The sequence below is a fragment of the Cydia fagiglandana genome, chromosome 23 (genome assembly GCF_963556715.1).
Source record: "Cydia fagiglandana chromosome 23, ilCydFagi1.1, whole genome shotgun sequence".
Taxonomy (NCBI): Eukaryota; Metazoa; Arthropoda; class Insecta; order Lepidoptera; family Tortricidae; genus Cydia; species Cydia fagiglandana.
Genome location: NC_085954.1, coordinates 7,270,022 through 7,285,873, shown reverse-complemented (window position 1 = coordinate 7,285,873; position 15,852 = coordinate 7,270,022). Strand labels below are relative to the sequence as shown.

Below are 15,852 nucleotides of genomic sequence, written 5' to 3'. Positions count from 1 at the left end.
AGGGGGTAGACACAAACTTTGTGACGTCACTTTAACTTCATCAGTAACCGAAAATTTATTTATTTTATTCGCTGTACATTTATTTAAATAACAAGTTTTTAAAACGATAATCGTTTTTATTCGTTTAATTTTCTTTCCTAAGCAGTTTTGGGTTATAAAATTACTAATATTTGTATCGTCAAAAATATTTTGGTAAAATGTTAATAATACTTAGGTATACTTACTTAATTCGATTTGGCGATTTCGTAGAAAAAATGTGACGTCACACTAGGGGGATGAGGGGTTTGCCAAATGTGACCAAGTGTGACAAGGAGGGGGGAGGGGTCAAAAAACATAGAAATTCGTGTGACGTAATTAATGGATGACCCCTTATTTCTCTATGATCATACATGCGCATCTATAGATAAAGATAGACCAAGAAAAGTCTGCAGCGATTTTGATAGCATACTCAGTGCAAGTGTTATTAGGTACTTCTATGAAATTATGACATATGTATTAAATAACACTGGCACTGCGTATGCTATCAAAATCGATGCAGACTTTTCATGCGCTAACTTTACCTACATAGAGGAATGTTGGGATGAAACAGCCAGCATTTTAAACTGTATTGCACAAAATAAATAAATAAACAAATCAACGTAAGGGGTAAAGGCTCCTCTTCACGTTGGGCCAACGCCAACGCCAACGAGGGACGCAGCCATGCGGTAGAATGAGATAGCAATATCACTTGCTCCCTCTAAACGGGCCCACTGATTAACGGTCCGCCGGACGGCATCGGCCTGTCAGTTGTTCGGAACTGTCAAAATTTTGTTCTAACTGACAGGCCGATACCGTCCGGCGGACTGTTAATCAGTGGGCCCCTTAACGCATAAATGCGTCCCTCGTTGGCGTTGGCGTTGGCGTTGGCCCAACGTGAAGAGGAGCTATAAACAGAGACACATACAATCGGTACAAAAGGCGTGGTGACTTTAAACGTGGTGCCATACTCGTATAATAGGCGCAAATATAGGTACAGTCGCCATCAGATACATCGGAGCGACTAAGGCGCTCACAAATATCTGAACACTCCTCTTGTCAGGGCGTTAGAGTGCGTGTTCAGATATTGTGAACACCTTGGCCGCTCCGATATATCTGATGGCGACTGTACCATCGCCCACACTTTTAACTGACAGTTCATAAACCTTATTACAAAAGGCATAAAGTCCACCGATGAACACTTGGAGACGTGAGCAGGTGCATGTGGCTCACTCCGCGATTTTGTCGCTTTGTTACAGGTAGCTAAAAGTACATCCGTCCCACCCCAATTTTGGGGAAAGCCATAAGCCGCGCGTGGCGCTGTCTGTGCTGATCGTAACAGACACGTTTTGTTAGAGAGTGAGTCTCCTGTACCTAGTACTATTATTTATTCTGTGACGTGAGAGACAATGTATGTAGGTTAATTAAGTCATTTGTTTGGTATTATTAGTTATTATAGCGGCAGTTAAGTATTTTTATTCGTCCATAATAAGTAACATGTTTACATTTTTATGTTATCTGTGATAGGTACCTATACTTAAGTTTAATGTCTTTACGCCTACTTTCATACATAATTTTAAACAACCATATGATTGCTCTTTATTTATTACAAAAGGTCCGTAATGACCGAGCTACTAACGAATTATCTATCCGGTCCGAGACGTACTTAGATCGTTTGTTTTTTTTTAATTGGCTGTTTGACGCGCCGCCTTCGCCTGATCGAGCTCGTTAGATGAAATGGAAAAGTAAACATTATTGTTTGATTATGAATTATATCTTCGTCATCCCCAATCAAAATGGTATAAGTTCAGTCAACAATTTACTCGACATTAAACAGAGTAAATTGAAAGTTTAATCTCCTTTTTGTAGAGTCATTGTCAAAAGCAGCGTATAAGATTGTGTCAAAAGCATGTAGGTACAGGTGCCACTCTCTAATAGCTTTTACAGTACATCTGGTGCTCAATAACGACACCCTGTGCTATAATAAGCACATTACGTAACTACGTCGAAAATTTAAATGGCCATATGTAATGTAAAACGTCCTACGATACACGTGCGAATAGGTAATTCGCAACTTCCTTCGATCGTATTTTAAAATTCGCCACTCGTAGCGTATTCCTATTTTTCGCACTTTTATCGTAAATAGGAGCTGGGGAGGGGGGGATCATTATGGGGCAATGCCCTATGCCCTATATATACTTTGGTACCTTAAAATCCCATTGGCCTATCTACCTTACGAAATACCATCGACTTTTATTACGGCTGCTATCACTACAGCCCTGCGCCGCGCGCGTCCAGTCCGGACCTTAGGGTCCCCCACATCTGGCGTCTTTCGAGCGTCGGCGTCTGTCGGCGTCGGTCCAGCGCTATGGAAAATGAAGTCGCTGCGCAGTTGCGTCGACGCCGCGTCGACGTTGCGTCGACGTCGGTCATAGTATTGTAGACGCCGACGCTCGAAAGACGCCAGATGTGGGGGGGGGGCTTAGGGTTCCGTACTTACCTCAAAAGGTAAAACGAAATCATTATGTATCTGTCTGTTTGTCCGTGGGTCTCAGCCAATTTGCTCTGAGACTCAAAATTTAACCCAATCGGTCAACTGATAGATTGGGTTAAATTTTGGTACTTACATATATATAGGTATTAATCATAAGATTCATAAGTATTACACCTACCTAGCACCACTAGCACGAGGAAACTTGTGAAACAAATATACATAATACCTATAGATAGGTAACTATTCCATTCTAAAATCAAAATTACGCTAAGAACATATTATACTAATCTATGATTACGCTTGTCCTAAATTATGAAACTACACATCAGTAACAAGTCGAATGAGAGTTTCAACTTACCAACAAACACCGTAAAAAATTACTCACACTGATAGGTAGGTAGTGATAGTACAAAAGACGTCTGGGTACTAATTTGATCGTTAGATTGACGCATTGTGCCATCAATTTGTAAACTCAGCATATTGTGATCTCGTTATGTGATGAGTTGATGACCGCTTCGAATAAGACGATTATGTTTATTTTATACCCAGAGATGTGAAAAATACTTTATAAAAAGTAGTTAAAAACAAAATACAAATACTTCCTTACAAGTACTTCCTACAAATACTTCCTTACTTACAAGTATTTCAAATAAGTCACATCTCTGTTTATACCTTCGTATAGAATCAAACCACAGTCAAACCCAGTCAAACCGAGATAAGTCTGCAACGATTTTGATAGCATACGCAGTGCAAGTGTTATTTTAAACGTTAAGCTTCTATGAAATTATGACGTATAATTATAACATTATAACACCTGCACTCTGACTGAAAAGAGTCTCTATTTTGTCAGACTATATCTATATTAAAATTTAAACCAACGATTTAGGCCCCCCCCACATCTGGCGTCTTTCGAGCGTCGGCGTCTACAATTCTATGGCCGACATCGACGCAACGTCGACGCAGCGACCAGTGTTGCCAGATGAAATTTGAAATATTCAGTAGAAAAAAAATCGGTTTAGCAGTAGATAGGGGAAAAAAGCAGTAGATTTAAAAAGTGATGTCTGCAATAGGTAAAATTGAACAAAAAAAATTTATGCTCTGACCTGACACCAACCTCCCATAAAAAATTGTTTTTTTTTTTCAATAGGCCCCAATTTCACACGGGAGATTTTTCACTGCGCGTTAAAAAAGCGTTTGAATGACACAAATGGATAATCATGTATAGCTGGTCAAGCAAATCTTGTCAGTAAAAAAAGTCGCGAAATTCAAATTTTCTATGGGAAGATATCCCTTCGCGCCTACATTTTCAAATTTGCCGCATTTTTCTACTGACAATATCTGCTTGACCAAGTATATGTATTGACTCGAAGGCGGTTTTTAAGCGCGGCGCTTTTTTATCGACCACTGTTCACTAGACGACACGATACGACGGTATAAAGTAACTGGATGATCCGGTCACGACGAATAATCATTCGTTTTCGAAAAATCAGTAGCTCAGCAGCAGCAAAAAGCAGTAGATCAGTAGATATTTTTAAAATCAGATAGATCTACTGCTTAATCAGTAGATCTGGCAACACTGGCAGCGACGTCATTTTCCATAGCGCTGGACCGACGCCGACAGACGCCGACGCTCGAAAGACGCCAGATGTGGGGGGGGGGGGGGCCTTAAACTAAAAACCAACTAGTCAGAGTAGAGGTAAATTTATTTTGTATGGGTGATGATCAAACTGATCAAACCTTCGCAGCTACATTTTTTTTAATTTTAATGCCTTTTCTGACAACTGGTTTACCAGACTATAAAATAATAATTAATCTTGGTCTTGGTGATCTTGTCAGTAGAAAAAGGCGGCAAATTTGAAAAATGTAGGCGCGTAAGGATAGCGTCTCATAGAAAAATTAAATTTCGCGCCTTTTTCTACTGACAAGATTTGCTTGACCATCTATATATTTGCAAATTATTAATAAAAATATTACATTCGGGTAAAAACCGCGTGAAACGAAACGTCATAATCAGAACGGCTACTACGAAAACCGAAATTCGCAAATTGCGGGCATCTTTCTCTTTTAGTCCAATGAAGGCGTAATTAGAGTGACAGAGAAAAATGCCCGCAATTTGCGAACTTCGATTTTCGCGGTTATAGCAGGCCTATGGAACTCGCCGCGCGAGCTCGGATTAAAGCCCGCTCCACACTCGTGTGCGAATCGCGGTGCGAAGCCGCGAACGCGAGTCTGGAGTCGATTTCGCATATCAGCGAACTAGACTCCACACTCGCGTTCGCGGCTTCGCCCGCGATTCACGCGCATAGTCTGGAGGGGGCTTAATACCTACGAATCCGCTCGCCAAAGAGTAAAGTAAGTATAATAGGTAAAGAGAGCCCTCTTGAAGCATTTTATGGAAACTCATTTGAAAGCGCCATCTCTGATTCTCCCCGGGAACTAAGTATGTATGTGTGCGTGTACAACTACATATGCATCCATACGTGTACTTTTGTCCCACATAATATTAGATCTACTTGGTCGGTTTAAAAGTCCATTTTTTGATTGGTTTCTTGTAACAAATAACTGTATTGTTTACAAGAAGTCAAACAAAAAATTTACTTGTAAACCGCCCAAGTAGACCTAATATTATGTAGAAAAGGTTTTAAAGAGTGGAATGAATATAACAGAAACATAATAGTAAGTAATAGTAAAGTATTTTATTGCCTTCAATTTGGTATATACAGATAGTACCTATTAATAGCAGGAATCTACCGCTTGCAGCTTCTGACTCTATATCCATTGTCTAAGCAGGTACCTCCATAATATGCGCTCCAGTTCCTCCCACGACGTGTCTTTAGCGGAATCAAGACGCACGATTTTTTGCAGATTGTCATAGTTAGGGAATGCAATCCCGCATGAGGAACTCAATCCCGGTATTCCGCGGGATTGCCATTTTAAGTCCCGCGGGATCCCGGTATTTGCGGGATCCCGCAAGTTAGTATACAATTTTACGAATTAGTACTAAATTTGAAGGTTGAAAACAAAAAATAAACTAAAATTAGAAATAGTACATTTTGTATTAAAAAATATGGTATAAAGACAGTAATCAAGAATTTAAGAACGTGTGTAAAGGCTTAATTAACGCGATTTCGTAAGTCCTGTACCACTCGTGGCACACACAATGTTTTTCATCACACCTGTGAGGAAAAAAGAAGGAAAACAATAGAAAATCTGCCTAATTTCGGATGTACCTACATGTCCTACATAACAAAATTCCCTGGGTACAAATTTAAGATTTACGGACCGCGTCGCCTACGTAAAATAACACCTTTTACGAGCAAGTGTCATGAAATAAATAGACAAATTCGGGCAAAATGCTCTTCCGTGTCATTACCCCTTTCCTCCATAGATGCATTTAAGTTCCGTGAAGAATTTTCGCCAGTAGGCACGTGCCCGAGCCTGTGTTCCTTGTAGTAACACTTAAGAACCACGTCGCTCTTTGATCCCGCAAATCCCGCGGGATCCCGCTTAATTTACGAGCGGGATTAATCCCGCAAATTGCATGCGGGATCCCGGTATTTCGGGATCCTGGTATCCCGGTATTGCATTCCCTAGTCATAGTACATGTTTGTCGTCACCAAAATTAAAATTGCACTATTATAGTTTCGAACTTATACACAGGTCCTTTTCATCGCTATTTGCAGTGAGCGCTAACGATGGAATTTTTCATTTTTCTTTCGAGAATATCTAAACCTCCCGGCATTTTCTTGAGCACTATTAAAAATTTTAAACCTCCAGGTGTTGTAATATTGGGAGGCTAATTTCCCTATTTTCGTATTTAATGCTTGCTCCATTTTTACTCGGTTACACTTTAAAATTAATAGAGAATAATTATCTTATATAATTTGTTTACGAGTTACGACATTTATTTTGGTCTGACAAGTAAACAACAGTTGCTAAGTAACCAACATTACAAATAAAGAAAGGTCTTGACAAACTAGGTATGTAACCTTCTCAATGTTGTATTAATGCCTTAAAATTGTATCAATTTTATAGTGACACATCTAATGACGTAGTTTGCATAATCGGAAGTCTGCTTTACGCAATTTTTCTTTCTTTCTAAATTGACGCCGTCATCCGCCATCTTTACTGACGTTAACTATGTTCCGAGTGTCCCCCCCCTGCCGCTCGCGTTCACGGTAGACAAGCAAGCCAGTTTGTTGCCACACGCGCTCACGCACGCACGTCACCGCGCGCCGCACTGTCAAATTTTACGATAGTTAAAAGCTACGTAGGTATACCTACCTATTTATTGAATTTCTTTAATTAAACATGTAATCTTTATTACGACGAATGTATAGTTAAATATCTAGCAAATGTTTTTTTTTGGTAAATGTTTATTAACGACATTAAAGTTAATCTAGTAAATGTTTTATTTTGGTAAATGTTTATTAACGACAGTAAAGTTAACTACACTGAAAAATACCTACTTATAGCTTGGCAAAAAAGAGTAGAAATTAAAAAGTTGCAACACTGTAGTGTCGTCCCGCTTTCTTATATGAATTGGTTTGAAAGGGACGACACTACAGTGTTGCCACTTTTTAATTTCTACTCTTTTTTGCCAAGCTGTATTTATGCTCTGGTTAACTTATAAAGTTATAATTAATTGCCTGTATACATGGGTAGTCTATTATTTTTCTTTATAGTTTATGTGGTTATAGGCCAGGTCGGTTAGCCCCCATTCGCACGGCAGCTTTTTCAACGCGCGAAAGGCGTTTGAATGACACAAATGGATAGCCATGTACTTACAATATGTATTCACACGACAGCGTTGGCGCTTGTTATCAAGCGTTGTTGGATTTTCGACTTTAAGCCTTGGTCGTTAAATCGAATTTAGAGTGCGGACAGATTCAAGCGCTTTTTTAACGCGCGTTGAAAAAGCTGTCGTGCGAATGGGGCCTTATATTCAGCAAGGGTCCGGCAGATATTGTCAGTAGAAAAACGCGGCAAATTAGAAAAACGTAGGCGCAAAGAGATATCGTCCCATAGAAAATTTGAATATCGCGCCTTTTTTTACTGACAAGATTTGCTTGACCAGCTATAATTTAACCTCCGATATATCGTCTGCGATACGTTGTCTTCAAGCAAATCTTGTCTTATTCTTGTCAGTAGAAAAAGGCGCGAAATTCATATTTTCTATGGAATGATACCCTTTCGCACCTACATTTTTCAAATTTGCCGCCGTTTTCTCTCTGTTGTATCGATAAATCGAATTAGTCTGTAGAGCCCTGGATTATCGCAAAGCCATAGACAAAAATTGTTTGAAAGTCCTGTTTGTTGGCAGCACTGTCACAAGATGTCCGACGGGAATTGCCAAAACGATGTTTTAGAACCGCCTTCCGCGAAGAAAATTAAATTTAATAATGAAAACGATGTAAACGTGAATGGTAATAACTTGGAGTTGAAAGACTTCGTAGTAGAGAAGATTCTTAACAACAATACGAATAGGAAAACGGTTTGTGTGCAGGGGAAATTCAAGGACAAGAGTGGGGTTGCGATAGTGATTCTAGAGAAAAATGCTTTCAAGGAAGAGGAATTGGACAACGACGGATATTTTTCCGTAGACAGCCAGCTGCGTACGTTCTTCGAGAACGATATTTACGGAAACTTCGAGTGTTACCCCAAAGCATCCTTAAACGGTGAGTCAATTAAAAATAAAAAGTGCATTCCATATGGTAAGGTTAAAATACTTTGTTTCTTCGTATTGCATTAGTCATCATTTTGACGTATTTATACGTGTTTGTTAAGTCGTGATTATTAAATTTGCGAATTAAATATTACTCTTATTGTCATCTTGTTCTCTTATCAGATCAACAAGTGATTGTAAGTCTGCTAAGAGTAATCAGATAAGGTTTATATTAGTTCTTATTTAGTCCTTTTGATACTTCCATAGCTGTAGTTGCTAGGAATCAGAATTTTTATCTGACACATAAGTGTTTTTAAGTCAAGTCATCAAAAATCATAGCATTCTCAGAAACAAAAAGAAAAACATCTCTCAACAATGTTTTGGCTAGCATTATCACAAAATCAATCATATGTTTGAGCGGATAAGGTTTTAAACTCTTTGTGTATGTTAAGAATCCTGACCGAATTTTTAGTCATATCTAAGTTATCTTCATCTTTAACATTTTTTGAGTGATTTTTTTCTACTCTATAGAGCACAATCCACCCATGAAAGGATAAATAAAACAGATCAATTATTGTTAATGAAAGTAGGGTTAGACCAAGATGAGTCGGCAGCAATTTTGATAGCACAGATTGGGCAAGTGTTATTTTAAATGTTGAACTTCTATGAAATTATCATGTTTAAGATAGCACTTGTACAATCTGCGCTAACAAAATTGCTGCCAAGTATGCTTGGTCCAATTCTAAGCAACATAAATAATTGACAAACTCAGCACGAAAATGACAAGCTCTCTAACATAGATATATTTACTTGTTCCATTAATACTTTAAAACGTGCTTTTCTTTAGGTATTAATTCATCTTTTCCTTTCTTTACGCTCTCAAATGTTTAGTTTTGGGTAACTTTTAAAAAAAACAGACTGTGATTTTATGTAAGTAACAAATGAAACTCTAGGTCTAAACTTTAGCAATATTGTATAAGTACTGTTTGTAAACGACTGTATGTTTCTAAAAATATAATAATAAAAATTCTGCCAGCACCCAAAGTACTGTCACCAGCAAAAGTAGCTGCTGATAGTACTGAAGCAGACAAGGTGATCACAATTATCTCGACATGACTAATATTAACACATTCAGTGCCAAAAACCCGCTGCATGGGTTCATTTTGTTTTGGTAATGGGGCGCTTGGCACTGAAAGTGTTAAGAGAATAAGAGCATGTCAAGGTAATTTTGAATCACCCGCTTAGCAACTTCTGCTGCTGACTGTACAACCATTACTGTAATTCCAGGTGTGAAGACCACCATCATATATCCGGCCACTGAGAAGCACATTGCAAAGTTCAGCCAACAAGAAATCCACATTGTTCTGGAAACACCGGAGTTGTACGAGAAACTAACTCTGCCACATTTGGAGAAAGAACAATTTAATCTACAGGTAAATTAACAACTAAGCTTCTTGAACACTTTTGAATGATTCACTGTTAGTTTCTCTAGACTTAAATGGACGAAACGCAGCTGAGGGCCTACCGCGAACCATGTTCGATGTGTTACCTCCCTGTCACACTTCCGTACGAATATACAAGTGTGACAGAGAGGCAACACGTCGAACGTGGTTCGCGGTAGACTCTCTGTTGTGCAAGAATAGGGTAGTCCGAGCAAGCCATTGGTAACAAATTGTAAATACAAATGAGTTCCGTTTATAAAGTGCATGGCCACTTTATGAATTAATTCCATTCATAATGTGTCCATGCAATTTAGCAGATTTCTGTACAGATTGTGTCTACACACACACACACACTAGGGTGTTTCACTTTTGTATGGAGAAAAAAAGTTGTAATATTTTTCCTGACTTTGCTCACCAATGGAGTCTCCCTACCCTAAAAACCATCTATTTCAATTTTCCCTAAAAACTATCTATTTCAAAAGAATTGAATAACGTTTAGACTCTAAACTTTAGAGGTTGAAAAATTTGAAAAGGTAGAGTGAGAACCCCATACATTGCGTGAAAATGAACTATGTTCTAAATGACAAAATATAATGAACTGATACTAAAATCGAATGAGAAAATAAATGTTTCATCTAAAACACGATAAAAGCACTTTTCCTTTGGAAACAGGCGGAAAAACTGAAAAATCTTTACTAGAACATTTATTGAGCAACCAAAATCCAAGTTGTATTTATATGTAGAAGGTTCGGTATCACCCAACTCTCCGCCTTGATGGTAACCACTTAAACCATTTTCTACCCTCCGCTGTAGAGCTGTAGAGTCGTTGGTTATTTATAATATTTTTTTATCAGTTAGAACAAGAATTCGACCAAAGTCAGATGAAAATCGAAAATTCGGAAAAATGAAACACCCTAACACACACACACACACACACAGTTGACACACCACATACACGGTATAATAATTTTAAAATATTGTTTTCTTTGCAATTAAGTACTTATTTTCTTCATTTCAGTGGGTCTACAACATATTAGAAGGCAAAAGTGAAGCAGACAGGATAGTTTACAACAATAAGTGTGAAACAGAAGGTTTTGTGTTGCTCCCGGATCTGAAGTGGGATGGTCTGACCAAGGAGACTCTGTATTTGCTGGCGATAGTGCGGCAGAAAGGCATAAAGTCTGTTAGAGACTTGGACGCTAGTCATTTACCGCTACTAAGGAGAATCAGGGACGAGGGAAAAGTAAGTTCTAGCCAGCATTTCTTTTTAGGGTTCCATACCCAAAGGGTGAAACGGGACCCTATTACTAAGACTTCGCTGTCCGTCCGTCCGTCCGTCTGTCTGTCTGTCACCAGGCTGTATCTCATGAACCGTGATAGCTAGACAGTTGAAATTTTCACAGATGATGTATTTCTGTAGCTGCTATAACAACAAATACTAAAATCAGAATAAAATAAAGATTTAAGTGGGGCTCCCATACAGCAGACGTGATTTTTGACCAAAGTTAAGCAACGTCGGGTGTGGTCAGTACTTGGATGGGTGACCGTTTTCTTTTTGCTTTTTTTTCCGTTTTTTTTTTGCTTTATGGTACGGAACCCTTCGTGCGCGAGTCCGACTCGCACTTGCTCGGTTTTTTTATAAAATTTGGGTGAATCAACTTTTCTTCTGACTTGGGTCACTCTTAAAACCCTGGTTTTTTGGTATTAGAAATAACCAAAGATATATTTTTTTATGGCAGTTCCATAAGCCCATTCCATAGTGGGTATAACATTTCTTCGAAACTATGCTACTGTTGTCCCCTGGCTTAAATTATATAATAACAAAAAAAGTTAATTCACCTAGCTACACAAATTTTAAACTTCGAACTAGAATGGAGATGTAGAGCACAGTTATTTTCCATCGTATTTTCACGGAAACAAACAAATGGATGCTGTTAAGCAATAATGTGTCAACCCACAATAATTTTTCAATAAGATGACAACTCAAAAAATTGACGCTTAAAGTTGACATTTTATTGCAAAATGCATGTGGGATGACTCGTTCTTAAGGTTCCGTACCCAAAGGGTAAAACGGGACCCTATTACTAAGACTTCGCTGTCCGTCCGTCCGTCTGTCACCAGGCTGTATCTCACGAACCGTGATAGCTAGACAGTTGAAATTTTCACAGATGATGTATTTCTGTTGCCGCTATAACAACAAATACTAAAAACAGAATAAATTAAAGATTTAAATGGGACTCCCATACAACAAACTTGATTTTTGACCAAAGTTAAGCAACGTCGGGATGGGTGACCGTTTTTTTTTGCTTTTTTTTTTTTTGCATTATGGTACGGAACCCTTCGTGCGCGAGTCCGACTCGCACTTGCCCGGTTTTTTGCTTAACACCATCCAAATGTGTCTTGCTACGTCAGTCAGTCTTGGTGCAAAAACGAAGTACGAACGCTTTCAGGCGTGTCTCACTCCGCGATTTCGTCGCTTTGCTACAGGTAGCTAAAAGTACATCCGTTCCACACCAATTTTGGGGAAAGCCATTAGCCGCGCGTGGCGCTGTCGCCACCTAGCGGCCATATGCTGTGCTGATCATAAAAGACGCTTTTTAGGGTTCCGTACCCAAAGGGTAAAACGGGACCCTATTACTAAGACTTCGCTGTCCGTCCGTCCGTCCGTCTGTCACCAGGCTGTATCTCACGAACCGTAATAGCTAGACAGCTGAAATTTTCACAGATGATGTATTTCTGTTGCCGCTATAACAACAAATACTAAAAACAGAATAAAATATAGATTTGAATGGGGCTCCCATACAACAAACGTGATTTTTGACCAAAGTTAAGCAACGTCGGGAGTGGTCAGTACTTGGATGGGTGACCGTTTTTTTTTTGCTTTTTTTTGTTTTTTTTTTTTTGCATTATGGCACGGAACCCTTCGTGCGCGAGTCCGACTCGCACTTGCCCGGTTTTTGTTAGAGAGTGAGTCTTCTGTACTTAGTACTATTATTTATTCTGTGACGCTTCCGAGAAAATACGATGGAAAACAATTATGCACTACATTCTGTACAATTACTTACCAAGTATGCTCTATTTTAGAAATATGTTCTGAAATAATACGAAACTGACATGAACAAATAAACATCAAGTTTTCGTTGCTAGAAATTTCAATGCAAAGAAATTAGTTTAGAAGTTTTTTATATATCAAATTTCTACTCTTTGTTTTATTGGTGACCTCACCAATAAAACATAGGTACCTACCTACCTATGTAGATGAGTGATTGAGTGGCGTACAACGCAGGTTGTTATCATAAGTCACAATATAAAATAATGGCGCATTTAATGCGATATGCATGCATGACTTAATCAAAGGCCGTTGATAATCAATAAAAGTGATGCAGGAAGTTATACAGTCATAGTCATACAAAACGACATTTGCCTTATTACCTATAACTTCATACGCTATACTCGAAGCTGGAATGTTGGCTACACTATTAGAATTGATGAAACTATGACTTGCAAGGGAAAAATCATGATATATCACTTTCACTTCACTAGAATTATTTGGTTAGTACCCTAATCTTCATTGTGCCGACTAAAATAGTGATAAAATAAGGACAGCAATAATAGTAAGGTCTCATACATTAGCCACAAAACGTAAGCAGGCGTGGCTCGCTCCGCGATTTCGTCCCGTCGCTACAAGTACATGCGGCCACACCAGTTTTGGTGTCTAGCAGTAGTAGTTGCCGCGCACCGCTATGGAACGGATGAATGCTCGCGCTTGCACGTGTATCTTTCGTATAAGACTCGTTTTGTTTGAGAGTAAACTTTCTGTACCTAGTACTATTAAGTATTTTTTATGCTGTGACGAAAGTAGCAAATGCATGAACTCGCAATAAAACTAGTAACATGCCCCAATATGAAGTCCAGGCACACTTACCCTACCCGTATTTACTTTATCAGGAGTAAGTATAACATTTTATAAAAAAAAACACTTTTTTTTTCAGAAAGCAATTCTGCAGAAATACAACGTAAGAGGCAGTCAGCTGCGCATCTACTTGCATTACCAACCGTCCTTCTATCACCTGCATATTCACTTCACGTACCTGCGCCACGAGGCGCCCGGCATCCATGCCGAGAAGTCCCATCTCCTCGACACTGTCATCGACAACATCGAAATGATGGGCACGTACTACAAGAGAGCCACCCTACCCTTCACCATTCGAGAAATGGATAACCTCTTCAAAGTTTATGAAACTAACGGTCATGTACAGAGAATTGAGAATATTGAGCTAATTGATAAATAAGATATTTTTGTAATAGAATAAGCAAAGATGTTGATAAAAAGTGTTTTCATGGAGCTGCGCTCTAGGTTGCGAAGTTGCAACGTTTATATTACCACGGGAGTGGATTTTAAGAAAAATTGCAATTTGAAGATTAGCATACAATCCAGCTGTATTGTATTGAATTATTATGATGATTCCAAGAGACGTGACAGTCTGTCGTCTATAGAAAGTCTTTCGGATTGCTACTCCGATGATGATGAAGTTACAGCGGTTATACCGATACAAGAGTTCTGCCAAATTATACCAAATTCCATGTCCTGTCTCAAAATAGATAAGAATAATATATCTTTTAGAATCTTAACTGAGCCTAAAACTGGCGGGAATTTCTACAATGAAGTCCTAACCAGTAATAATGTGGAAACAAATGTAAAAACGCAAGATATAAAAGTTAATTTTGAGTCCAAAGATGATGTAAAGATTCTATGCGGCAATTGTTCCAATGTCATATCGGATAATGTGATAAAATTTGATAGAATTTTGGAGTTGCCTTCAACAAATATTGACATGTCAGAGTGGTTTTGCCACGCACATTGCCACGGAGGCGAACCTACAGAAATAGCTATGAAACCAAACAAAAATGATTTCTTACACAGACTGACCTTTTTCATCATTAACAATAAGCTTTTATCCGAAAAAACAAATAAGTTTAATGCTAAAAGGGAAGTATATCACTGCAATAGATGCTTGGCGTGGTTGGGTCTAAAAATCAAAGACACAGTCAAACTATTCAACTCCGAATTAAAGTTAGATCGTAATGGAAACGAAACATCTGTATTCTCCCACAAAACACCACATTCTAGTACAACAGATTTTATATTTACAATAGAAAAGATGGCCAAAGAATTCAACCTAGGACTTCAATTCACCATAATGTGCAAACTCGTGTTAGAGTGCACTATATCAGCTAATAAAAAGCAATACATCTTAATCTGGATTATGGATAAGGAGTTGCAAGTGATCAGGAACAGTGGGGAATATATTCAGGGAGATAAAATAATTTTGCAGTCAAGTTTGTTGACAAAAATTCTGTATAAAGTGGAGTTGTGTTTGAACGAAGAAGTTGAGAGTTGGCTGGCCGACCCGTCGGTGACGTCTACCGAGGTTTCCAAGAGCATGTTTTGTCATGGGATAGAGCATTTGGAGCGCATGTCGTTGAAAGTCCCGGAATGGTTCAGAAACGCCAATGGATATTGTGTCAGCTATCTGAACGTTTAGTTAAATAAATTGCCGCATTTCACTTTTTGTTTTATTCAATTCACATTCTTCTACATACAAGCATTAGCAGCTATGCTTCGTTAAAAGTGGGTCTAAAGGTAGGATAGAAACTATAAGGCCCCCCCCACATCTGGCGTCTTTCGAGCGTCGGCGTCGGTCCAGCGCTATGGAAAATGACGTCGCTGCGCAGTTGCGTCGACGTGGGCCATAGAATTGTAGACGCCGACGCTCGAAAGACGCCAGATGTGGGGGGCCCTAAGAATTTAATACACATTCAGGAATATGTCACGTAATCTATTGAGATTATAATAATATATAATGTATAATAGATATAATGTATTCCGATAATTATCAAAGTATAATTATAAATTGTGAAATTAATGCCAATGTGATGATCTCCGCATTTTATTACAAAAAAACCGGCCAAGTGCGAGTCGGACTCGCGCACGAAGGGTTCCGTACCATTAGGTATGCTTAAACATCACATTTGTTGCATGGGAGCTCCACTAAAATATTTAGTATATTCTGTTTTTAGTATTTGTTGTCATAGCGGCAACAGAAATACATCATCTGTGAAACTTTCAACTGCCTAGCTATCACGGTTCATGAGATACTGGTGACAGACCGACAGCGGAGTCTTAGTAATAGCAGAGATATATATAACGTAATAGGGTCCCGTTTTTTACCCTT

At 38.7% G+C, this 15,852-nt stretch overlaps 2 protein-coding genes across 2 annotated transcripts; both read left to right on the top strand.

Annotated features, from left to right (window-relative positions):
• Positions 1–7,818: 7,818 nt before the first annotated feature.
• Positions 7,819–14,082, top strand: LOC134675833 (m7GpppX diphosphatase). Its single transcript, XM_063534127.1, has 4 exons — positions 7,819–8,187; positions 9,462–9,607; positions 10,635–10,859; positions 13,609–14,082. Exons 1-4 carry the CDS (start codon positions 7,845–7,847, stop codon positions 13,906–13,908), a joined length of 1,014 nt encoding a protein of 337 aa, XP_063390197.1. The 5' UTR covers positions 7,819–7,844; the 3' UTR covers positions 13,909–14,082.
• Positions 13,936–15,184, top strand: LOC134675832 (uncharacterized). Its single transcript, XM_063534126.1, has one exon. The coding sequence runs from the start codon at positions 13,936–13,938 to the stop codon at positions 15,160–15,162; it is 1,227 nt and encodes a 408-aa protein (XP_063390196.1). The 3' UTR covers positions 15,163–15,184.
• The last annotated feature ends 668 nt before the right edge of the window (positions 15,185–15,852 follow it).

Coding starts and splice junctions, on each gene's coding strand:
- LOC134675832 (XM_063534126.1), top strand. CDS start 13,936: ATGTTGATAAAAAGTGTTTTCATGGAGCTGCGCTCTAGGTTGCGAAGT.
- LOC134675833 (XM_063534127.1), top strand. CDS start 7,845: ATGTCCGACGGGAATTGCCAAAACGATGTTTTAGAACCGCCTTCCGCG. Junction 8,188..9,461: donor CCCCAAAGCATCCTTAAACG/GTGAGTCAATTA, acceptor CTGTAATTCCAG/GTGTGAAGACCACCATCATA. Junction 9,608..10,634: donor AAGAACAATTTAATCTACAG/GTAAATTAACAA, acceptor TCTTCATTTCAG/TGGGTCTACAACATATTAGA.